The sequence below is a fragment of the Colossoma macropomum genome, unplaced genomic scaffold (genome assembly GCF_904425465.1).
Source record: "Colossoma macropomum unplaced genomic scaffold, Colossoma_macropomum, whole genome shotgun sequence".
Classification (NCBI taxonomy): domain Eukaryota; kingdom Metazoa; phylum Chordata; class Actinopteri; order Characiformes; family Serrasalmidae; genus Colossoma; species Colossoma macropomum.
This window is the reverse complement of record NW_023494789.1, coordinates 42,828,254-42,853,115: the sequence shown is the minus strand read 5'-3', so window position 1 is coordinate 42,853,115 and position 24,862 is coordinate 42,828,254. Positions and strand designations below refer to the sequence as shown.

Sequence of the window (24,862 nt, the reverse complement as noted above, 5' to 3'; positions counted from 1 at the left end):
TCTCATCCGGAACTAAAAACATGCAGCCTGTGGATCCCGCCCGGACCATAATTGTCAAGCAGTTGAGGACAGGTTATGGAAGATTTCAGCTGTTTAAGCTTTATTTTAGTAAAATGATCGATGATGTTGGTTGCTACGCGGTTTCTGTCTTCTCTTCTCCTCAGAGGTAAAAACACATTTGATCGGGGTTTTTTGAAGAAGCGCATAAAGACAAAAAAGTGTTAAAACACGCCGCTGCTTTAGCCATTAGCCAGCTAGCTTGGCTAACCTAGCAAAGATACAGCAGCGTCAATGAAGAGAATTTGGATTTAACAAAGTTAATGTTTTGCGTTTAATTGGATTTTTTTGTAACTTGAAACTATTTGCTTTAAAATGAAAAGGTAATTTGCATTATAAAATGTAAAGTTACATGTATGCAAAACATGAGCTCAAAAATGACTTTTATTACTTAAGTAAAAATTAATTTAAATTAAATTCAATCTTTTGGTTACATGGGACTGCTAATTTGAACAAACACAAAAATGAGAATCAAAATGTAATTTTGAATAAAAGTATGAACATTAAATGGAGGGATTGGCGATATGGCAAAAACATATGACACTTAAAGACATTTTTATGAAACACAATACATCACGATTTTGTTTCTGTAAGATTTTAATAAGTTGGAACAGACAAAATAGAAGCTATATTGCCACACAAAAATACCACTACTATTACTACTACAACTAATGATGATAATAATAATCATAATCATAACAATAATAATACAATGTTTTTTATTAAATGTTTTAAAAACTGCACTGAATTAAATGTAAATAAATAGTAAACTATAATAATTGTCTGCATATACTGTAACACCTTCCTCTCGTATTAGCCCACTATAGATTTTTTTTCATAACTTATATGCATTAATTAAAATATGTGTGACTTCCGAATAATAATATTAGTTACAATAAAAGTTATTTCCTTTAGCTAAAAACATTTTGCGTTTATTAACCTTGTTTGTGTTCAATTCATATTAAATTGGCCTTAATTAACTCTGTGTTCTGTAGGTCACTCAGGTCTCCTCCCTCCCGTTAAGCTCCGCCCCCTGTACTGCACATGCTGTCGCAGGGCGGTCCGGATCCCAGCTGCAGGTCTGGAGCCGTTCAGCATCGAAGCTCTGGATCTCTGCGGGGAAAACAAACCGCTGGACTCCTTCTACACCTCTGAGCAGCGGGAGACTATCCTAAAGCTCCTCAACACGGGGTCAGAGACTGAACTGGCCGGGGTCAAGCTGCTCAGAGGGCGAAAACTGGTTAATATGCTGGAGTACAGGACAAGAAACGGACCCTTTAAAGATCTGGAAAGTGTTGTAAACGTGCCGCTGCTAAAACATAAGAGCGCCGTCATCGTGTTTAACTCCATCCTGCACCCGGATGTGCGGAGAGAGAAGAGGAAGGAGAAACTCCAGCTTGCAAAGTTCATCAGACCATTAGTGGACAAGGCACATTTACAGGTGAATAAACAGCAAGATAGTTTTCCTGATGAAGTCCTGGAATAGTAGAAGATCCTTAAAAAGATTTCAATCCTTTAGAGACTAACAACACATAACAAAATCTTGTATCTGGAATGGAAACTTACAGGAAAAATAGACATTTCAGTCTAAAAATAATAGTTTAATATGTTATTTGTTGTCTTTTGCAGTATTCTGTAGTTACGATATATCCCTCAGCCTCATCAGTTTGACAGAATTCACAGTTTATGTATTGTGATATTGAAATATATCTTTACATCTTTGGCCTTATTTATCTTTATGTTCTTTTTTAATTTATGCCCTTGCTTTCAATTGTAGAGCTGCTAAATGTTTCTAATTGTTTTTAAACAATGACAATTAAGATTTATCTATTTAACGGTCTTTCACTGCAATACCCAGCATGCATTACTGCATACAATCAACCCGCTCTCAAGTGGGGACCCAACATGCATTACGGCATACAATCAAAAGTTTTTCAAAAGGATCCCCACCTTCAAGACACATCATCAGAAGGGGGACGTTTTTAGGATTTGCAGTGCAGCTGTAGAAGGCGAGGGAGCATGTTAACATATGAAGCAACTTGTAATTTTTTTTTATTGCCCTTTAACATACATTAATGTAAGATTTACTTTCTTTCACCTTTCTATTTAACCAGGAGAAACTCACAGGGATTAGAAATCTCTTTTAGAATGCTTTTCTATCAAAAACTGGCAGCAGGACAAAAAAAATAGGTTCAGTTTGATGACGATAAGTATAATCTGACCTGTTTTGAATCCTCTCTTATGTTATATTTGCAGGCTGCCACATCTATCGTCTCCATTGTGTGCGGCACAAATAAAATAGCGTGGACGCATGTGGACCGGGCGATGACCATCTTAGACTGGCAGCAGGAGGAGTGCCGCAGTTTCATGAACGGGACATACATGGCATCCAGTTATTTGGAAGATGTAAGACTGTTGGTTCTGTGTATTTTTTCAAAAGAGATTATATTTTTACTGTTTTTTTAATGCTTGTTTTATAACGGACACAGATGTGTAGAATAACCTAAACCTGTACTGCAGTAAAAGTGTTTTTAATTCATAAAATTAAAATACCTTTGAGTAGCAGCTCAGAAAACTCTGACTACTGAGGAACTCGAACAGTGGAACTTCTTAGTCTATCCAGCATCTTTCAGCACAGGAACTGATGTCTGTTAGACTTTGTTTCCTTTTGGATCATTTGGGTGTAAAATAAAATGCTGATGGTCTTAAAATGAGAGGAGTGATGAACCGTAAAGCAGGACAGGAGCTGAACCAGCACAGCAGAATGGAAGTGAACCTCAAAAAAGAACATAAATAAATGTTATAGGATCCACATCCTACATTTTTCTAAGATTTTTTTTCCCATAAGGTCCACTTATAACTTTTGTCTCATTTTATGTACGAAGATCGGTGATAATTAATTTATGCATGACATTTTCCAACTTCTCTTTATCCCTTTTTAACAGGCTGTTTTTGTTAGCGTGCCTTTAAGACTAATATGTAAATGAGCTGTTCTGATTGGCTGTCCTGTATTTTGCCTCATTCATAAAGCAGTTCAAGCTAAAACATTCCTTATAACTTCAGTGTGAATGGGCAGGCCTAAACTACTGGGGGGATGTGCGTTGGTGGATATGTGTTGGTTTTTGTGACATCACAAAAGCTGTGAACTAAGAACAGCCTGTTTTTGTAGCTTAGTTTCCATATATGGACTTTGTGGAATAGGAAGTGAATATGTTTTGAAACTGTAACAGTGTTTATATCCTACGTCAACTCAGAAAACCATCAGTTTGAGTACATGTAACTAAGTGAATGTAACTAGTTACTACCTTCCTCTGGTACTGAACGCTGGATTACCCTCTTTTTACACTTTGTGCTCCAGATTTCAGCCGTGGTTTCAAACCTTCCCGCCGCTGATTTGTTTGTGGTGGAGAAGCCGGGCATATCTCTCCAGAACACAACGCTGTACCCGGTCATGGCTCACCTGCGGACGGTGGAGGCCATGCTCTTCGCTCTGCTAAGCCCGAGGAGAGAGCCAGGCTCCGCCCCGAAGGTTTTAAACATGATGCGCACCACAGTGGGCCGACATTTCAGCCTGATGGTGGGCGAGAGTCGGACGAGCGGCGCTCAGACGGTCAGGCAGATGATGACTGAGTCTGTGACGAAAAAGTATCCACGGGTGACGTTCCCCAGAGAGCTGCTGATGAGGTATCAGGGGGCGTTCCACATAAACAGCAGGAACAGAGGGGAGGAGCTGTGTGACGCACTGCTGCAGGCTGTGGCTTTCTACGAGCTGCTCACAGAGTGAAGGACAGATGGACATGTGAGTGGAGCAAAAAGGTTTTAGAACCTCAAACTGTGCTCAGCAAGGCTCTAACAATTAGGCACCAAAGGGGTCAACACTGTAAATTATTCAAAAAGTTTACACACTGTAGTTCAGTTGAAGTGATACACTATATGCAAAAGTATATGGACACCTGATCATCACACCTATAAAAGTTTATTGAACATCCTGCACCCCCCCACCCACCCCACTTTGCAGCTATAACAGAGCTAGTTTGGAACTTTGTAGTGAGTGGTGCAACAGAAGATGGGTGATTTTTACGTGCTTCAGAACTCGGAGGTCCCGCTCTGTGAATCTTTGTGGTCTACCGCTTCGTGGCATATTGTTGTTCTTACGTGCTTCCATTTTACAGTAATAGCACTTGCAGTTGTCTGGAGCAGATCTAGCAGGGCAGACTTTTCACAAACTGATTTGTTTTGAAGGGGGCATCTCATGACTGTGCCATATTCAAAATCACTAAGCTCATCAGTATGACCGATTCTACTGCCAGTGTTCATCTATGGAGACTGCAAGGCTTTGTGCTTAATTTTATACACCGGTTAGCAATGAGTGTGGCTGAAACACCTGAACTCAGGTAGAAGGGGTGTCCACACACTATTTATTTTAATCATACAAATTTACATTCTGTTCTGATGTTTTGTAGACTGACACATCCTACGTCTGCACTGTGTGCAGCACAAGTGAAATATGGTGGACGCACACGGCCTGAGTGATGACCATCTTAAGACTGGCAGCGAGAAGAGTGCATCACTTTCATGGTGTACAGGACATCCAGTTCTTTGGAAGCTGTAAGACTGTCGTTCCAGCATTGTTCTATAATAAAGATGGACTTTCCCCACAAACCTCTACTTTCCAGCTATGAACACCTCAGACTAATGATCTAGCACAGTTTTTCTCTGTTCTTGCTGCCTTAATTAGAGGAAGGCGTTTTTTAAATGCACAACTAGAGCCTGGTTGCTAAAAGGAAAGTGTATAAATTGCATATTTATTGTGTTAAATTAAATGTGAGGACAGTAACAGTTCATGAGGGTACTTTTCATTTAAAACCATGTCTAGAGCATAAGGCTATCAATAAATTAGAAAATTATATACATTATTAAAATTGACACTTTTCACATCTTCTTCCTCTTATTATTATGCTGTTATACAGATTATCCAGGAGGAGCTGTATCAGTGTAGATCCAAGGCTAGCAGTTTGAGAGTGCTTTTGGGGAGAGGCAGGCGAATGTCACTCAAATAATGTAAAAATCTGTAATTGAGAAAATGAGATGAAGATCAACACACATGAATCACTGTCTACACTCTGAACAAAGAAAGGTGCCAGAAAGCTTTCAGTGGAACCAGGTTTGAATTGGAGATGCGCAACTGTGAAGAACCTTTACATTTACATTTATGGCATTTGGAAGACTCTCTTATCCAGAGCGACTTACAATTTCAATTTCAAAGGCGGTGTTAGGAGTCTTGCCCAAGGACTCTTATTGGTATAGTGTAGGTTGCATGCCCAGGGGAGGGATCAAACCCCAGTTTAAAGGAGGATGTTAAAAGAAGTTAAAAGAACCTCCACATAGCATAAACTCAACCGGGTACAGAACCTTTACATTATGTGAAGGTTCTTTAAAGCTGCACTATGTGAGATTGTTTTGTTAAAAACAAAAAAAAAAAAATCAAAAGTTAAAACTGAGAGAAGTGCCACGTTCTGAGAACAATAAAAATAGGCTAAAAATGGTGAACGTGCTGCTGCGAGTCGCCCTGTAAAGCCTGAAATAGTCATTTAAAAGTCAGAGGCGTTGAGTTTTTCACGCCACATCGTACGTCTTTACATATTAACGACACGCACAGACTCAAAAAGAAGGTCTGGCTCGATGTTTTCATCTCAAATGATCTCAAAATCAACATTATGCTGATGATGGTATGTTGACAATAGCAAATAATTCACTCACATTTTTACATTCTCTTTCAATCATCAGATTCATGAGATTTGGAAGGGGTCCAAAGCATAACCCACACTACAAAACTCTAATAATATTAACCAAATGTTGTGTGCAATTATACATTTCCACCAGAGAGGTCCCCAAATCCTCCAAAACTTACACAGTGCAGCTTTAAGCCTTTAAAATGTTCTTCACAGTTGATATCTCTCAATCAAACATGGGTCTTCAGGGAACCAAAAGCGGTTACTCATAACTCAAAGGAATGTTTGTTTTTTTAATGATTTAGTGTTTTCTGCCTCAAGCCACATGAATCAACTCATCAGCTAAAAATCAAAGCCATTTTGAGTTCAATCAAGTTTGTTGCAACAAACTTTGAATACTGTGGTCTTTCTGAACTGAATTTGGGAAATGCTTAGTATTTTGGGATTGTTAATGATTGAAAATAACCAGAAAATGTTATAATAATGGATTTTATCTGATTGATTCAGTTAAATCAACTATACACCACACATCACCTGGGTCTGTTTTGCTGCTTCGCTCTTTCCATTCTGCATATACAGCGAAGGACGGGCAGGTAGTCCACGGCAACTGCGTTCTTGTTACTATGACAACGGAACGCCTTACTAGACAACACTTTGTTGATGACCTCTTTGCTCTTTTGGTCAGCACTGTAACAACAAGAAGATAAATAAGGCCATGTGTAGTAATCTAGTGTTATTTTAGTGTCAGGTTTCGTTCAAAACTTTAAACAGTCTTTACAAGTTTAGCACTTTTCACAAGTCATGAGCCGTGCATCAGAATATCACTGGACCAGCGCACTGACCTCCAGTCTCCTGACGTACTGAAGGGCTTTTGTTTGTAAATGTTTTTAGGCTAATTTACTCTATAAAGGATGCAGTACATGATTTAAAGGGGCAGCTCAGAGAAAAATCAAATATGCACATTTTCCCTTCTGACCACAGATCTAATCTGTTAGACAAGACATCCATAAAAATGGACAAAGGCATAGAGTCCCTACTTTAGTCCATGTTTATAGACAACCGTGTGTCATATAATGTCAGAAACAACATTATCAAGTCTGTTGGAGATTATTTAAAGGGCTCCTGTCATGGAAAAACAAAATTTCCACTTTTTTGGAAAAAAGAGTTTGATATAGTATCTAAACATTGTTAATTTTTCTGAACTGTCTGCTGACTCTCCATCTCGTCCATCTAAACAAACTAAGCTGCATAGACATAAATGAATCCATAGTTTTGTGATGTTACAGAAACAACACTTTTACCTATATCTGCCTATTCAGCCTGGAGTAGCTCAGTTCCAGCCTGGGCTGCTTTTTGAATACAGGCCAGCCCAACAGGACACAGCTCATTTACATATATCTTAAAGCCACGGTAACAAAATAAAACTGAATTACAACTTTTTTGGTGCATAAATCCACAAAAACGTCATAAGTGAGCCTCAGGAAAAAAAGTAAAATAGAAGAAAAATGTAGAATATGGGCCCTTTAACAATTCGATTTTTGGCATAAAGCTATAAGCTTCCATTACATGTTTACTCCAGTGCTTAAACTACAGAAGCAAACTTCAAACACCAGACATATCCTGGCTGATTAACTACATTAAGAGGAAAGTTGTGTAAATATAATCACCAAACTATCAGTTCAATTCATCAACAGCTCTGAAACAAATACAGCCCTCCACAAATTAGTGCTCACCCAGGTTTGCTCTTCTGAGAGGCAGAAGCATCAGCTGACTCAGAAAGGATGAGATGTTCCATCAGATGAGTAAATCTTTCTCCTCCCATCACCTCCTTCAGTTTTTCAGCTTTTCTCAGTGTCTCAGAAAGTTCTCCTCTGCACTGGTGGAAACCCAGAGACTCCAAAACAGCCAGGAGCTCATAAGAGCACTCCAAGTGTGGATTCACCTCCTCCTCTCTCAGTTCGTCCACTAAACTGTCCGTCAGTTTGGCACCCATCCAGCCCTGTGGACCAGACTGGCACTGTCCAGGAACCTGCAGTTAAGGGTGGGAGATACGGATAAAGTCAGAAAATCACGACAATCGACACTTTTACAGCACACAATATGTACAGTCGCATGCAAAGGTTTGAACATTCCTGTCAAATTACGTTTTATTGAGTGTAAATAAGTGAACACATTCTCAAAAAACATAGCTCTCCACAATTTAATGTACAATTAATATTAATTTGCTGAGCTTAACATATTGTAAAAAAAAAAAAACCTATTTTACCTAGTTTCTCATTAGGCTGAATGAATAACTGGCTCTAAATGTAGGTATTGTGATATAAACTGAGTCTGTTCTACAGTTTCTCATTAGGTTGAATGAATAACTGGCTCTAAATGTAGGTATTGTGATATAAACCGAGTCTGTTCTACAGTTTCTCATTAGGCTGAATGAATAACTGGCTCTAAATGTAGGTATTGTGATATAAACTGAGTCTGTTCTACAGTTTATGCTGAATGGGATTTGTATCTATATCCGTTTATCTTGTCTAATCTCACAACAGTATCTACAAAAGAATATACTGTTCAGCATTCTATTTGCACCAATTTACCATGATAACGATAACATATCATCATATTGCCCACTCCTACCTGCAGCTGCTGCTTGTAAATACAGGAGTCCAGGAAAGACATGGTGTCAAAAAACTGGGCCAGTGATTCCAGGCAGCAGGACACAAGCTTAGATGAACTTTCTTCAGCTGAGAAATGTTCTGATTGGCATTTTACAGGAGAAGTGGATTGGTTAAATATATCCAGGTGAAGACGGGCAAGCTTTGAGCAGGGAGAGTGTGTCATTTTCAGTTCATCTCCAGCAGCTTTATGTTTCTTCACTTTCAGTCTAGAAAGCTTTCCAGGCCTTGTCTCGTTCAAGCTGGGGGAATTTTCTTCTTTTTCCAATTTCTCCTTAAACTTAAGGCTGTCCACCTCAGAAGTGTTTTTATCTGTGTTTTGAGAGGTTCTGGAGAGCGGAGCAAAAAGTAGGTTGAGGTTTGAGTAGAAAAGGCTCCGTCCCGTCCTCCAAATCTCCATCAGGACATCCAAACACCCAGTGCTTTCCAGCTCAGCCCAGGAGCCACACTAATACAGCCAGGAGAAACAGACACAAATGTTACCAAATTACTTGCACTCTTAAAAATATGGTAAAGAAAATGGTTCCATATAGAACCATGAACACTCAAAGAACCTTTGCATGCATAAAAGGGCTTTTTGTGTTGAGTTGTAGATGGTTCTCTAAAGAACCCTTTTTGAAAAGGGTTCTATATAGTACCAAAAGGGCTCCACTATAAGCCAAAGAACCCTTTTTTGGTACTATGTAGAACATTTAAATGTACCCATTTTCCACTCTTACCCCAAATGAAGTTGATCAGCCGTGTTTAAGTGCCTAAAGTTTACTTCCTCAGTTTTAGCCCTGGAGCTAATAAAAGCTTATACCCCACCAATTAGCATGGTGCTAACTGCATGCCTAAATCATCACACACCTCTCTCAAACCATGTGGCAGTGTTCAGTATCTCTAATAGACTTATGTATGTGGTTTCTGACACTCTATGACTCACTGTTATCTATAAACATAGACTAAAGTACAGACTTTAAAAATAAATAAATAAATAAAATCAGTCTTCCAGGTGGTTGCTACTGCTTTAGCGATGCTTAAGTGCTTTAGTCCATGTTTATACATAACAGTGTGCCATACAACCACATCATCAAGGATATTAGATATACTGAACAACTTTGCATGAGACAAATTGGTGGGGTATAAGCTTTACATTACTTTTTAATCTACATTAGCATTGTAGCTGTGTCATTCAATCACTGTCCTACAACTCTGAAGCTGTGAAAATGAGCCCAAATAAAAATAAACCATGGAAAGTTGGTGTCTGAATATTCTTTGTTGTATTGTTTTTATGCTAAAATACAAAAAATGATGATAACTCTTCTTTTTATATTTATTTTTAGAGATGCTTAGGTATTATTTTTACATGAAACAACAATTATGATGCTTGTCTTGGGTCAAACTTACTTAAAACATATAAATATATTTTTATTTTGATACTAAATCCTATCATAAGATATTTTGTCAAAAGTGTTTTGAAAAATAATTACAAGAAGGTCTTGTATCTCCAAGGAAGAAAGACTCTGAGAAGTCAACAGTTACAAAATCTCTTGTTATATCTCTGCTAAATTTATTTAAATACCAACAGCTTCCCGTGTCACTAAAGGATTGTGCGAGTGGTGTTACTCGTGAAACATTAAAGGGCCCATATCGTACATTTTCCTCAAGGCCCACTTGTGAAATATATGGGGAACCAAAAATAATCAATTAATTTTTACATGTTCATTTTCCAGCCTCTGTTTATCCTTTAGAATTAAACAGGCTGTTTTTGTTGCTGTTCCTGTAAGACTAATACATGTAAATAAGCTCTGTTCTGACTGGCTGCCTCATTCAAAAAGAGCTGTTACAGCATGGAGTGAAGTATTTTATGTATTTATGTTCCTCAGCTGAATATTTGGAGGTGAAATGCTGCAGTGATGTTGAGATTCGACTCACGGTCAGTGCTGTGTTCTGAATGTGTCGGCGTGTCTTTCCTCCTCCACTGCGCGTCCACAGCTCCAGCTCCAACACGCTCCTCCTAACGTCCCCTTCACACTCTGCCAGCAGGACGCTGAGGTCATCTGGGTCCAGCCACACGCTCTCCACCAAACACAAACACTGCAGGTAGCTTCTGGTAGTCTCCTTTTAGAGAGGCACAATAACAGGACCACTGGGTTTATTAATGTTTTATTTATTGTTAGTCCGACCAAAATCCGACTGGTTGCAAAGTGTGTTTTTTCCTTTTTTTTACCATACCTGTATCATTCCACTCATCACAGACCGTCCCATAAATCAAAAATCATTTTTTTCCCTCACGTTTTTATAAAATAATCTTATCCACTACTCAAAATGTATCATTCACTCCCAAGCCCATATTAACAGTACTGTTTCCACATTTTTTAGTGTTTTAGTGTTTCTGATGTCATGAAAACCACTGCATCTACATATGTACACCTATTCAGTGTACCAAGTTAAGCTCCGCCCACTCACACTGAAGTTATAAGGAGTGTTTCTGCCAACACTGCTATTTTCAATAAGGCACAATACAGGGCAGTCAATCAGAAATCAGGTCATTTACATACAGAGGTCTGGGCTTGAGTCATACGACTTGGACTCGAGCTTGACTTGAGTCACGAATTTGATGACTTGAGACTTGACTTGAGAAAATCGAGAAAGACTTGTGATTTGACTTTGACTTCAACACCACTGACTAAGACTTTGACTCTTCAGCCTTACGACTCGGAAACACTCGAGACTGGTTGGGAGAAACGTGGAGAGTCTGACTGCAGACGGGACTCTACACAGCCGCTTAGTTTTCATTCTAATGGATTCGTTTTCTGCCGTAAATTAATTATACAGCAGGTTTATTTCGGAAGACAAGAGTTAGAGTTCAAGATCGCCTCCATAAGCTGGAAACAAGCGAAGCATCAACAGCATCTATAAGCCAAACTCTGCTCTTAAACTCCAGCTACGTGGTAGCAAATCAAAGAAACACAACTCTTACTATTTGAACGATTTTAACAGATTCTGCAGGTAAAACAAGTGCAGCTTTCACCACAAAGCTGAGGCCGACTTTTGTTTGCCAGTTTCCAGAATCTGCTGTTCCACCTTAAATGGTGCTGCAGTCAGGCGCCGGAATGTAAAATCCTCATAAGAAGCTGCTGACAAAAACAAGTCAACTTAGGCTTGCACTACTCTTTGTGTATACAATATGCTTGTCATGGTTATCTGTGTACTATGGATTTTATATTTTAGTTGGGAGGATAAAAAAAAATAAATAAATAAATAAATAATTAATTAATTATTAATTAATATACAGCCATACAATGCTAACAAGCTGTCATTAAAAAGCTATATGATTGTTACCATTATTCAGTGTTATGGCCTTAAATTAGCTGAAGAATGCAGACTGACTTGTTTAGGACTTGAAGATTAGGACTATTGATGTGGGACTCAACTTGAGACTCACCTTCTGGAGTGGAACTCCAGACTTGAATCGAGACTCGACTATCTTGACTGGGGACTAGAGTGTCAGGACTTGAGACTTGTCACTTGTAACTTAGTGACTTGTTCCCACTTCTGTTTACATATATCAGTCTTAAACATGAGAGGGAGGTAAACAAAATATAGCACAGCAGTGCAGGCTGCAACACTCCTTATAACTTCAGTGTGAGTGGGCAGGGCTAAACTGGTGGAGGTGGAATAGGTGGAGTATAGGTAAAGGCAGTGGTTTTGATGACAACCAATTGTGCGGATAGTTCAGCACTTACCACTGGAGGAGTTTTGAAACGGACCTCCTCAAAACGGCCATCAAAAGTTTTGCTAAACAGCGGATCTGTGAAAATTTAGTATTGCACAGTTACATTCTGAACACAAACACATCCGGATAGCTTTAAAATAGTTTTCTGAAGTAAACAGAACTCACCGTTAGTGGTCAGTATAATTGGTCTCTTAGTGGTGGTCATTAAGGTCTTAATGGCTGTGAGAAGCCCCACATCCTCACTAAAGATGATGTCGACCTGCAAACAGTATTAAACGTTGAGGAATTCAAAAACACTAGCATTTAATGATAATGATTAGGACAATGATGACAGAGAAAGCTATATAAAATGTAAGCTGATGTGCAAAAGGCATGCTGAAGCTGCTGAAGCTGGTTATTTTCATATGCTGATATCCAGACACTGTTTATGCCTAAACAAAGTAATCTCTAATGTAGTAACACAGATTATAAGCAAACTGTTTATTGACTTTGTTCATTGCAATTTGACATCCCCATACATGTCATGACAATAGGTAACAATGGGAGATAAATATGTCATATGGCCCAGTAGGGGCGGGCGATATGGGAAAAAAAAAAGAAGTATCTCATGATGCGGATCACAATATTCTGGCAAAATGTGTTGAACATTTAAAAATGAACAGCGCTGCACCAAATCCAATTTAACAGGGCTGATTAAACAGGGCTAATTCTGCTCTCTCAGTAATGAAACATGCAATCATCACTAGCCATTACCAGTCATTAGTCAGTGTTCTTTGAATACTGACTAATAAATACTATTACAATCTGCACAGAGGTGCATGTTGTGTATCACGATAATACAAATGATTACATTAACAATAAAATATCATACATCGTCCACCCTGGTCTGGTATTGCTCCTTAGTATCCTGTATTTTATGTGATATTTTCCCTTTACCTCCTCAAACAGTATGAGAGATATGGGAGGTGTCCTGTTTTTTCGGTCTTCAGCGTTTAGTACGTGTTCTTCACCGGAGTCTTTAGCATTTGAATCAGACTCAATAATCACATCAGGTTTGGTTTCATCAGAACCTGCAGGAGGGACAAAAATATCATAAATGAGTGATAAATGGTGCTTCAAGGGTTCTTTAGTAAAGAAAATGCTTCTATATAGAATCATGAACACTCCATGAACCATGAACACTTTGCACGATTAAAGGGTTCTTTGCATTGTGAAAGTTCTTCAGACTGATGGAAAATGTGCCATGGAAGGTTTGAAAAGGGTTCTATATAGCACGAAAAAGGGTTCTTCTATTGTTACAATGTCAAGCTTGTAACAACAAGAACACTTTTCAAAAAGGTTCTATATAGAACTGTCTTTAGCACATTCATGCAAATTTTCCATCAATCTGAAGAACCCTTTCATGATGCAAAGAAACCTTTAATCACGCAAAGTTTATTGGTTCTATGTAGAACCATTTTCTTTACTAAGGAACCGTGGAAGCACCATCTTTTTTAAGGTTGTGGTTAGAACTCTGGACACAGATTAAGCCTAGTGATAATCACACAGCCCAACTGGTATCTCTTCTGGCTGATAAAATCAACTGATATTACTGCTTCACAGATTCATCAGCTTTACTCAAAATCCAGTCAATAAAACTCTTAATAAAACTCTATAAATGTTACATAAGGAAACACATTCAGGGATGTTTTGAACATCAACCAAACCAACTATCAGGCATAAGGGAACTCAGTATTGTGAGAGTTCATGTTCTTCACCTGTTTTAAGGGCAAATGACCAAATGTTCCACAACATTCTGATGTTTGCACTTAAGAACAAGTCATATGGACTAGTTTTTAGACTAAAACAGGAGATTCCCACAAAATTAGTGTAATTTAGCCCAAGACAGCTGGTGACCTGAATATCACCCAGACGTTTATTTTAAGATCTGTGTAAGATCTATTTTCGTAGATGTACCATTTGGGTCTTGAGGACGATCAGTGCTTTTGTCCACAGGCCTGTTGGTTCTCTTGAAGAAGTTTTTGAGGGTTACAGCCGGTGGAGCAGCACTTTTCTTTCTGGGAGCATTACGGGAGCTCACTGAGGTTTTTGTGGTGGATGTGAGGAGTTTTCTGGAAGCATCTTTTCCTTAAACACAGTAACATACAGCAAAAAATATGCATTAGAAAAAAGGAGGAAAAACAACAACAACAACAACAACAACAACAACAACAACAACAACAACAACAGCAACAACAAAAAATACAATTGTAATAAAATTGTAAAAAAAAATACAATTGTAATAGAATAAGGCACCAAAAACAACAACAATAAAAAACAAATGATTTTCAATTGTGCCAAAAGGCTAAAAGTGTTGTTATTAACATGTGTCCAAGACTTTTACATGGTACTAAAATGCCAAAATAAAGATCATTATCACTGGGCCATGAATATTAAACATCCCTACTGTTCCATTTAGCCCTTTCTCCTGTTCTGCGCTAGGTTAGTGTAATTATTATTAATCGTTAATTAGATATGTTAACTCTTGTGTTAGATCATGGTTTAGACTTCAGTCAACTCACTAGATGCCACCGTAGAAGCTGCAGGAGGGTCTGTGCTGTGGCTGTTTTGGGGCTTTGTGGAGCCAGACTGCAGCACCCCCACCTGGTGAGACTGAGTAGCTTCTCTGAGCTGCGAGAGGACAATCTGACCACTACGCAGAGACGAGCTATTGACCTCAAAAACCTGTGGAGAGACAGCAAGACAGCACATAGAGTGAGGTTGAGTTTTAGTAATTAGCATTTACATATGACAGCAGTTTGGCCCCACCCATTAATCATACAGTAGTTTAGCCCCACCCATTCAGTTGACAGCAGTTTAGCCCCGCCCATTCCCAATGAAGCAATGTAAAGTGTTTTTCCTACACTGTACACTTTGAATGCATATGATTCCCTAAATGTAACTAAAGCCTAGCAGTGAGGTTGCTGAACTTTACCCTCCTCTGCTATCACTGCAGACTAGCAGGGTCGCCTACAGAGCAGCACTAGTACCCTGTTAATGAAGTAATGTTCTTTTTTATTTGAGGGTCTCATTTTGTAGGGAAGATTTCAACCACTACCCTTGTAACTCAAGAGGCAAGGTGACACTCAAAAACAAGGGGTAGGGGTAAAAATAAGAAATGGGTTTGGCCATTGTCTGCATACTTTATATCCCAGCTCCTGTGCGCAGGCGTACACTGCTGCAGTCTTGCCGGCACCTGCAGGTCCTTGAATCAGCACAGTATTACACAGCTCCGCCTCTGAGTCCACCATCACCATCTCGCCCTCGAAATCACCGCAGTCCCATGACTCTGCACACAGGAGGGACACAACAGCACTAAATGTGAGAACATGTGAGAATGGAGACAGTTTGGTGAAAAATCAAATCTTCTGTGTAATTAAAATTTTTCCCCAAAACTGAAAAATGAAAGTCTTGTACTTAATAGCTGTTTTGACTAGAAGGGAAGGGGGGGCGGTTCCTCACTTTTGCACAGTACTATGGGCGTGTACGTTACCTTTGCTCTCCTCCTGCATTCTGCGTCGTTCCTCTTGTCTTTTCCTTCTTTCCTCCACGTCCGCTCTCATCCTCCACTCCTTGAGCCAGCTGTTACCGCAACAGAGAGATTTGAAAACAGTAAAAGAGATTTTAACTAAGCACACCGATGAGCCTGTTTTTATGAAGTTGAGACGCTTGCAACTGTTACGGATGAATTGCAAATGAGTTGCAGGACACTTTAGTTAAAGTTGAATGTAAGTTTCACTGATTTTTAAGAGTTTAAACATTGCACTGTCATTGGATGCCACCTCTGCCAAAAGTCAGTTTGTGGAATTTCTTTCCCGCTAGATCTGCCCGTGTCAATTGTAAGTGCTATTATTGTGAAATGGAAGTGTCTAGGAGTAACAACAGCTCAGCCATGAAGCGGTAGACCACGCAAACTCCCAGAGTGGGCCTGCTGAGGAGCACAGTGCCCATCCTCTGTTGAATTACTCCTTAACAAGGTTCAAATTGTCTCTGGAAGCAACATCAGCAAAAAAACTGCACATTAGGAGCTTCACGAAATGGGTTTCCATGGCCGAGCAGCTTCACACAAGCCTAAGATCAAAATGCACAATGCCAAGCGTTGAATGGAGTGGTGTAAAACACGCTGCCACTGGACTCTGGAGCAGTTGAAACGCATTCTGTGGAGTAACAAATCACGCTTCTCTATCTGGCAGCCTGATGGAAGAGTCTGGGTTTGGAGAATGGCAAGAGAGCGTTACCTGCCTGACTGCATTGTGCCAACTGTAATGTTTGGTGGAGGAGGGATAATGCTATGGGGTTGTTTTTCAAGGGTTGGCCTAGACCCCTTAATGCATTTAGACATTTTGGACAATTGTGTGCTTCCAGCTACGTGGGAACAGTTTGGGGAAGAACCTTTTCTGTTCCAGCATGACTGAGCCCCAGTGCACAAAGCAAGGTCCATAAAGGCATGGCTGGGTGAGTCTGGTGTGGAAGAACTTGAATGGCTCACACAGAGCCCTGACCTCAACCCCATCAAACACCTTTGGGATGAACTAGAACAGAGATTGTCAGCCAGTCCTCTCCTCCAACATCCGTGTCAGACATCACAAATGCTCTTCTGGATGAATGGACAAAAATTCCCACAGACACACTCCAAAATCTTGTAGAAAGCTTCCCAGAAGAGTGGAAACTATTATAGCTGCAAAGCTGGACCAACTACATATTGATGCCCATGGATTTAGAATGAGATGTCATAAAATCTCCTGTAGGTATAAGGTGTAGGTGTCCCAATACTTTTGTCCATGCAGTGTATTTTGTGATGCTTTTAATTAAGTATTAATTTAGGCTACTCTACTCACCTGTGCAGCTTCCTCATTGCGGCTGAATTCCCGATGATCTCCTCTGAGCACTGAGGCTGATATTTCTCCGTCCACAGAACGTCATCTTCTCTCAGCACACACTCCGGTGGTGTGGTTTCTCCTGCAGAATACACACTCTGAGCAGGTGGAGGTGTGCTCTGCTGTTTCTTCCTCCGGCTCACGCTCAGTCTGCTCCTGCTGGCGGGTTTAATGTGAAGCTGGTCAGGATTCTGAGGGACGTTAACACTCACTGCGTCTCGGTTCCATCGCTGGCATTTCGGGGGATGGTCATCATGGAGAAACTCTGTGTCCTGTTTCCTCTTCTCAGAGACCGGTGTAGGTCGGGCAGCAGTCGCTTCTGACCCTGAAAGAGAGAAGCAAACACATAACAGACTCATGTTTCTCAGCCCACGAGGTTCTCACAAAGCACGATTCCTCAGTTTAACTGGATCACTGACTGTTTGAAGGTTTCTGACAAGTCCTGCCTGCCTTAGTTACGGCTGCTGCGTCCATCAGTTTTTCAGAAATTATAAAATTGGCTGACTCTCTGACTGAAGACACATCTCTTTTAAAGCACTTAAAGGAGCACTAATATAAGTACTTATTGAAATGTACTGTGTTGCAATATGTCTAAACCTGTTTCTTTTCTCTAGGTATCAAGATAGGCTTTTATTTCTAGCAATATCTGAGCTCAGGGGTAGATTTTACTCTAACCTGTTTGTACTAGCAAAGATACATTCTCTGGGTGGACAACAAAGCACTTTTCTAAGTTGCTCTGAATAAAGAGTGCCTGCTAAATGCTGTAAATGTAAATAAAATGTGACTATAGGCCAATTTAAAGTGAACAAAAATGGTTTATCACACCAGGGAACTCGATTTCGCTCTAGAATGTAACAGCTGCTCCATTTAAGGTGGAACGGAAAACTGGCATATCAAGCTGGCGAATAAGAAGTCGCTTAGGAAGTGAAGTTTATTAGACTCTGTTCTTCTCTTTTTTAGATCCCTTTGATCTGAGATAAAATGCCAAAGCTCTAGAGCCCAGGTATCAAACACGAGACCCATGGGCCTGAATTATATCTGGCCTGCAAAGTATTTTATTTTTCTATTAATATTAGCTTGTTTCACAGTGTGCTGCACTACAGTCCCCAGCATGCATTGCAATGTAACATGTGCTCTGACTCTCCTACCCCAACAACAGTCTATGGGACAGCAGTTACAGCACAATTCTACACAATTCCACGCCAGTCATATCACCAAAATGCATTTCAGCTGCAGTTCAACCAACATAAACACTTATCATCAGCTCAGCAGCTCTGAAACGGAGCCCAAGTTTAAATAAAAAAAAAACTTGCAGCAAAGAAAGGATACCAGGTGTCTAGTTCAAGGAAATAGGTAGGTTTAAAACACTGAGCTGTTGTCCTGGGGACATTTAAATTTTGAATATTTCAAGTGTCCATGTAATATTTCAAGGTCTATTATAAGTGTCTGTATTTTACTGCTGACAATGGCCAGTTCAGGTTATAGCACATTAATTAAAAATGATATACAAACTTTTTTTTCTCTGGCCCACAGATATGATGAGATTTTTTTAATATGGCCCTTTTAATGAGTCTGACACCCCTGATCTAGAGTGACTGTAAAGCAGAACAGGAGCTGAATCAACACAACAGAATGAAAGCCAAAAAAAGAGAGAATTAGGAACAAATGGAATTGAGGAGAAAATCTACTACTCTTTAATATAAATGAGAAGTAAAAATCCTTTGAAAATACAAATCTATCAACATTTTAGTGAAGTAAATCAAACAGAGTAAGTTAAGAAACACTGGCAGCACATGAGCAGTCTGACCCTGTCAGTCATAATAATGTAGTGTCTCACCGCGGCTGTTTAAACTCTTTTCAGACTGGCTCTGATGTTCCAGCAGCAGGGAGAAGAACCGGCGGACGGGGAAGAGCTGGTTCTGAGTCTGAATCCGCTGCAGCAGCTCCTCACGGGTTTCAGGAGAAAAACCTTCCCTCCATCCTGAACTCTGGAGAGAAAACTGGATACAAGAAGAGGAAAGAGAGTCATGACACAGCAGACTGTAAAGCACACCCAAAAACAGAACCTTTACACTGACCATCAAAAGTTTGATGGACTTGTACTTTTATTTGTTTCATTTTGTTTAATGCATCTCTAATGCACCACGCTTTTATTTTCTTACCAGAACAACAGCGTGTGTGTGTGTGGGGGGGGGGTTAGTGGTGAGTGTGTTAATTCATTCTACACTCCTAAAAAATGGCTCTTCAAGTGTTCTTTAGTAAAAGCAGTGGTTCTATTTAGAACAATAGCAGAACCCTTTTTGGCACTATATAGAACCATATATAACACATTCTCCATCAATCTTAAGTACCATTTCACCATGCAAAGAACCATTTAGGTATGAAATGGCTCTAAATAGAACTCATAGCACTAAATAGAACCATTCGAACACCTAATTGTTAACACATCTTCTACAGAGAACACACTCAAATACGACATTCTTCTGCAAATTTTAGTGCACAACTTACTTTGCTGACTAACATATTGGAAGGAAATAACGGGCCATTTTTTTTCACAGGCCATGTTTTGTGTTTTATCTCTTTTTTTTTACAATTAGTTAAATTCTGCAAATAAACAGTACTTTTACAGGAAAATGTGCAGAAGTGTGTTCTCTGTAGAGGATGTGTTTACTTATTCACACTTGAAATCAACAACAACATGGAATTTGACCAGGACACCTAAACTTTTGCATACAAAAATAGTAATCATTAAGGGGCAATTCCACTATTTTTTCTAGATTTCTGCCTAATTTAGTGGTTGAGATGTGAACAAAGTCATTCAGAATGGTTTGGTTTGAAATGCTTTGTTCTACAGAAACTTACAGAGTCAGAATTGTTCACAGTGGTGGTGATAGGAACCAGATGTCCACCTCTAAAAGCTCCCTCACAGAAAGTTACTACATGAAATGGGTATGAATACACTGTCTGATGACTGAGACACTGTTTTACAGTATTTTAAGGAGATTCTGGTCTTAAAATTCCATTTATGGTGGAGGGATACACAATATGCAGGGTGTTGTGAGGCAAAATGGAGTCTGTAGTCATGGCGACCCCTGGTTCCTATCACCATCACTGTAAAGAAATCTGAACCATTTCATACCAAACCCTTCTGAATCACTCTGTTTACATCTCAAACACATCTCTTAATTATGGAGAAATTTAGAAATAACGGTAGATTTCCCCTTCCCTGGCTTTCTAACTGCACTGTGTAATAGCAGAGACTGGACTTATTAACACACTCACAGTTTCTTTGTGGCTCTTTGCTGATTTGAATAAGGAGTCATGAGAACGAGATGCTTTCTGCATCTCAGTTATGGCTAAAAGTGGCTGGACATCACCATCATATCTCCTGATCCTGATGGTTTCTGTCACTGAAGCTTGCGCTGGGTCATTATAGCATCTCTGTTCTCTCACATGTCCTGCGGTTACCACGGAAACATGTTTATGGGCCTCATCATCTCCACAAAGGTCAATGATATCTGTCTCTGAGTCAGCAGTGCTGAAGCACTGGACACCATCTGTGTTGTCCTCATTTAGCTGCACACAGCTGGCTTTCACCTCCTTCAGGTTCAGCTTACTTTGTTTCAGAGACCTCTTTAAAGGTAGCAGGTCATGTTTTGGTGAAGAACATCGTCCACCTCCCTCCCTCCGAGGCCCCGCCTCGCTCTTGTTTATGTTCTTGGTGGACGCCTGAGCTGTTAACAAGCATTTTTTATTATAGGCTTCCAAACGGATTTCATTACAGTTGACTAACAGTACATCATATCCAGTCTTAATCGCAGCTGGACTTTCTTTCCCTGCCGTCTTCTTCTGTCGTTTCAGTCTGTTGAACTTTGGTTGGACCTCACTGCTCTTTTCCTGGATCTTCTGGAACGCGTCAGCACCACTGATGCACTGTGGGATGCAGGCAGACCCGGCTGAGAGTAACTTCTCCTCACACAGAGACATTAGAAAGAAGAATGTGACAGAGTCATTCCAGACAGACCCACCATCATCATCCTCACAGGCCCTACGGACGCCTGTGGATCAAATGTAAAGAAATACATCAGACTGTAAAGCCACTTCATTAAGTTTGTTGGAAAGATGTAAAATAAACCATAATCTACACTAATTTACACCAATCTCCCTGGCCACTTTATTAGAAACCACTCCCAATAAGTGCGGCCAAAAGTGTGATATTTGTGGTGGGTCAAAAAGACAAAATAATAAAGAAGACAAGCTAGTTAGGTTTTAAATTGAGTGTTTAAATATGTATTTTATAACATTACATTATATACAGTTATAGTCATTTAATATCTGTTAAATATGTACAATTTAAAAAAGGAAAATACGAATTTTATAAATTATACACAGGATAAAATGTGTTCTCTCATTAAGTGAGATGGTGGGATCAGGGTAACTTTCTGGTGGGCCACACATTGGGAGACTGTGGCTCCTCTGTTGATGCAGTTTGAGTTAGCCATCCTCCAGTCCTTCATCAGTGCTCAGAAAGAGCTGCTCTTGGTGGACATTTTGGCTGGTGGTCCACTTTCGATCTAGCAGTGATACTGATGTGTGTAAAAATTGTCAGCAACACTGCTGTGTCTGATACACTTGTACCAGCACCACACATACCACCATGTCAGTGTCACTGCTATGCTGAGAATGGACCACCACCTATAAAATAGCTCGATAACAGCGGTCCTGTGGTTAGAACCTGACCAATAAACTGTGCGGCAACAGATGGACTTCAGTCTGTAACTGTATAGTGGACTATAAGGTATAACGTAGGTGGAGCACCTAAAGTGACCAGTTAGTGGAAGCACAAAGTAGGTGTTTCGAATAAAGTGGCCAGTGAGTGGAAGTACTAGGTAGGTGTTACTAATAATATGGCCAGTTAATGGAGGTACAAGGTAGGTGTTACTAATAATATGGCCAGTTAATGGAAGTACAAGGTAGGTGTTACTAATAATATGGCCAGTTAATGGAGGTACAAGGTAGGTGTTTCGAATAAATAACACTACCATGTCAGTGTCACTGCTGTCCTGAGAATGAACCACCACCCAAATAATATCTGGACAACAGTGCTCAGCAACAGTGGTCAGAAAGTGACCAGTGATGAATGAAGTAGAGTCTGTAATGGTACACCTGTATCACATGTACTGCCACATTCTATATATATATATATATATATATATATATATATATATATATATATATATAGAGAGAGAGAGAGAGAGAGAGAGAGAGAGAGAGAGAGAGAGAGAGAGAGAGAGAGAATGTGGCAATAAGTGTGATTTGATTTCATTTTAGCAATAGCAGTGCATCATTCCTAGGTGGAAATTCTGGCATTCTGGTGCACGCTGAGACTACAATACTGCTTCAAAATTAAATCTCATCAAATCTAAACGACTCACATAAATGGCATATTCAGCATTCAAAGGGTGACTAATTTGCATTTACAGCACGGCCGTTTCTCAGTTTCCTTACCTGTTTCTTTTGTAGTATCCAACTCTGATTCACGATCGAGGCGTTAATACATACAAACCGTAAGTGTTAAGTACATTAATACTGTTTATCTGGCTGAAGCTCAGACTAATTTTACACAATCCGTACAAAAAATAACGATAAATACAATATTTCTGTGTACAGCATTTATACACCCTGTTTCTATTCCGCATTCGGCGCCACACTGAAGCGGCCAATCAGAACGCGGTATAAAAAATGACGCAACAGCGTCGCCGAAAGACCACGCCCACCTGACGCCTGCTCCAAATGAATTCGCCTCCAGTACTTCTACTGCAGTGAAAGGTATCTATAAATATTTAAAAGTATTATTTTTCAAGGCGTATTACTCGACACATTACTGTCTAACGACTAAATGTAATGTGAGCAAAAATGCCAGAGTTTACTGATTGGTTTAAAGCAGGCCTAATTTTTTGTCTTGCGGTCTGCCGAGATCCTAAACAACAGAAATAAAAATGGCTGGTATGTTTAGATAATTTTTTTAAATGTATCTTATGACATTTGACTATTTAGTGACTAAAATACTTCAACTTTATACAAATTCACTATTTTTTGTTCTCTTACTGGGTGAGGGGGTCGGGTTAGGATGACTTTTGGGGTCGAAATCAAACGTGCCAACGCTGGGCAGCTCTGAAGTGAAATCTTTATATTATACTCCATAAACATCTAACACTATTCTGATTACGAATAACTATCATACCTTTATTCACAACCAAATAAGAATTTTCTAATGGGAATTGTTTTGTTAAGCACTGTAAACTGCATACTGTGACTTTTACTGTTGGGTCTTTTATTTTGTCACTGCGATATTGTGTCTACTGTCTTACATACCAGAAAGTAGAATTACATGGCCACCTAGAAATGAACCTACCTGCATTCTTCCAGTGAGCATCCCTGCACAAGCAGATAAACAGTCAAGACTGTCTTAGCCAGTGTTGGGGAGTAATGACCTACAACCTGAAAAAAGGTGGTTCTTCAAGGGTTCTTTAGCAAAGAAAATGGTTCTACTTAGAACCATGAACACTCAAAGAACCCTTTACATGATTAAATGGATCATTCCGTGGTGAGATGGTTCTTCAGACTGATGGAGAATGTGCTGTAAATGGTTCCATATAGAACCTTTTTGAAAATGGTCCTATATAGCACCAAAAAGGGTTCTGCTATTGTAACGATGTCAAGCTTGTAACAATAGCAAAAATCTTTTTGGTGCTATGTAGAGAACCATAAACAACACATTCTCCACCAATCTGAAGAACTATTTCACCATGCAGAGAACCCTTTAATCATGCAAAGGGTTATTTGAGTGTTATTGGATCTATACAGAACCCCTTTCTTTACCGAAGAACCCTTGAAGAACCATCTTTTGTAACTATTAGTTTAACTACATTACGTGGTATCTTGCTGGTAGTTCAACTACATTCATATTTGCAGAGTGATTCAAATACGCTCTTACAAATGATGGTTCTTCAGGGGTTCCTTAGTAAAGAAAATGGCTCTATATAGAACCATGAACACTCAAAGAACCCTTTGTATAATTAAAGGGTTTTTTTGCCTCGTGAAACGTTCTTCAGATTGGTGGAGAATGTGCTGTAGACGGTTCTATACAGAACCTTTTTGAAAAGAGTTCTATATAGCAGCAAAATGGGCTTTTACACTGAGATGATGTCAAGCATCATCTAACAATAACAATAGCAGAACCCCTTTTGGTGCTATATAGAACATCCTCCACCAATCTGAAGAACCATTTCACCATGCAAAGACTAATTTAAGCATGAAATGGTTCTAAATAGAACCACTGCCTTTACTTAAGAACCCTCTTTTTAAGTGTAGGTTCTCAATGGGCACATTGAGTGAATACAGTTTTTGATTCTGAGGGTCAAGATTTGATTCTAATTCTGTTCTACACAGTTTAGTTTGTCTCAGGTAAATAAGTTCTCATTTGAGTCATTTGAGTGTGGGTGTGTCCATAGCATAAACCCCGCCCACTGGACTCCGAAAGGCTGCCCCCAGGTACCTAGTTTTGATCAGTGACAGTTTCTATGAAAGACAGTACAGGCGAGAGTGAGTGTCACACAGTTTTACATTTACATACACGCTTAGTTTATCAATACTGTTACTGAAACTGTTACACCCCCAATCATATTTAAAAAAAAAAAGAAAATGTAAAGAATCAAAACTTGATATGCTGCATCAAAAGCATCGCTTTTCATTTAAAACAAAGAA

General features: G+C 39.5%; 2 protein-coding genes across 2 annotated transcripts; one reads left to right on the top strand and one right to left on the bottom strand.

Annotated features, from left to right (window-relative positions):
- The first annotated feature begins 11 nt into the window (after positions 1-11).
- On the top strand, positions 12-4,990 carry tefm (transcription elongation factor, mitochondrial). Its single transcript, XM_036571415.1, has 5 exons — positions 12-166; positions 1,053-1,498; positions 2,314-2,463; positions 3,416-3,856; positions 4,521-4,990. The coding sequence occupies exons 1-4, from the start codon at positions 121-123 to the stop codon at positions 3,839-3,841; spliced, it is 1,068 nt and encodes a 355-aa protein (XP_036427308.1). The 5' UTR covers positions 12-120; the 3' UTR covers positions 3,842-3,856; positions 4,521-4,990.
- Positions 4,991-5,047: 57 nt separating this feature from the next.
- Positions 5,048-20,838, bottom strand: atad5b (ATPase family AAA domain containing 5b). The gene is made up of 15 exons (XM_036569692.1): positions 20,378-20,838; positions 18,933-19,095; positions 17,057-17,420; positions 15,712-15,800; positions 15,362-15,507; positions 14,741-14,903; positions 14,136-14,306; positions 13,116-13,249; positions 12,345-12,438; positions 12,190-12,254; positions 10,376-10,561; positions 8,421-8,906; positions 7,523-7,818; positions 6,324-6,476; positions 5,048-5,126 (listed from the first exon to the last, which is right to left on the bottom strand). The coding sequence occupies exons 1-15, from the start codon at positions 20,438-20,440 to the stop codon at positions 5,048-5,050; spliced, it is 2,652 nt and encodes an 883-aa protein (XP_036425585.1). The 5' UTR covers positions 20,441-20,838.
- Between the last annotated feature and the right edge of the window lie 4,024 nt (positions 20,839-24,862).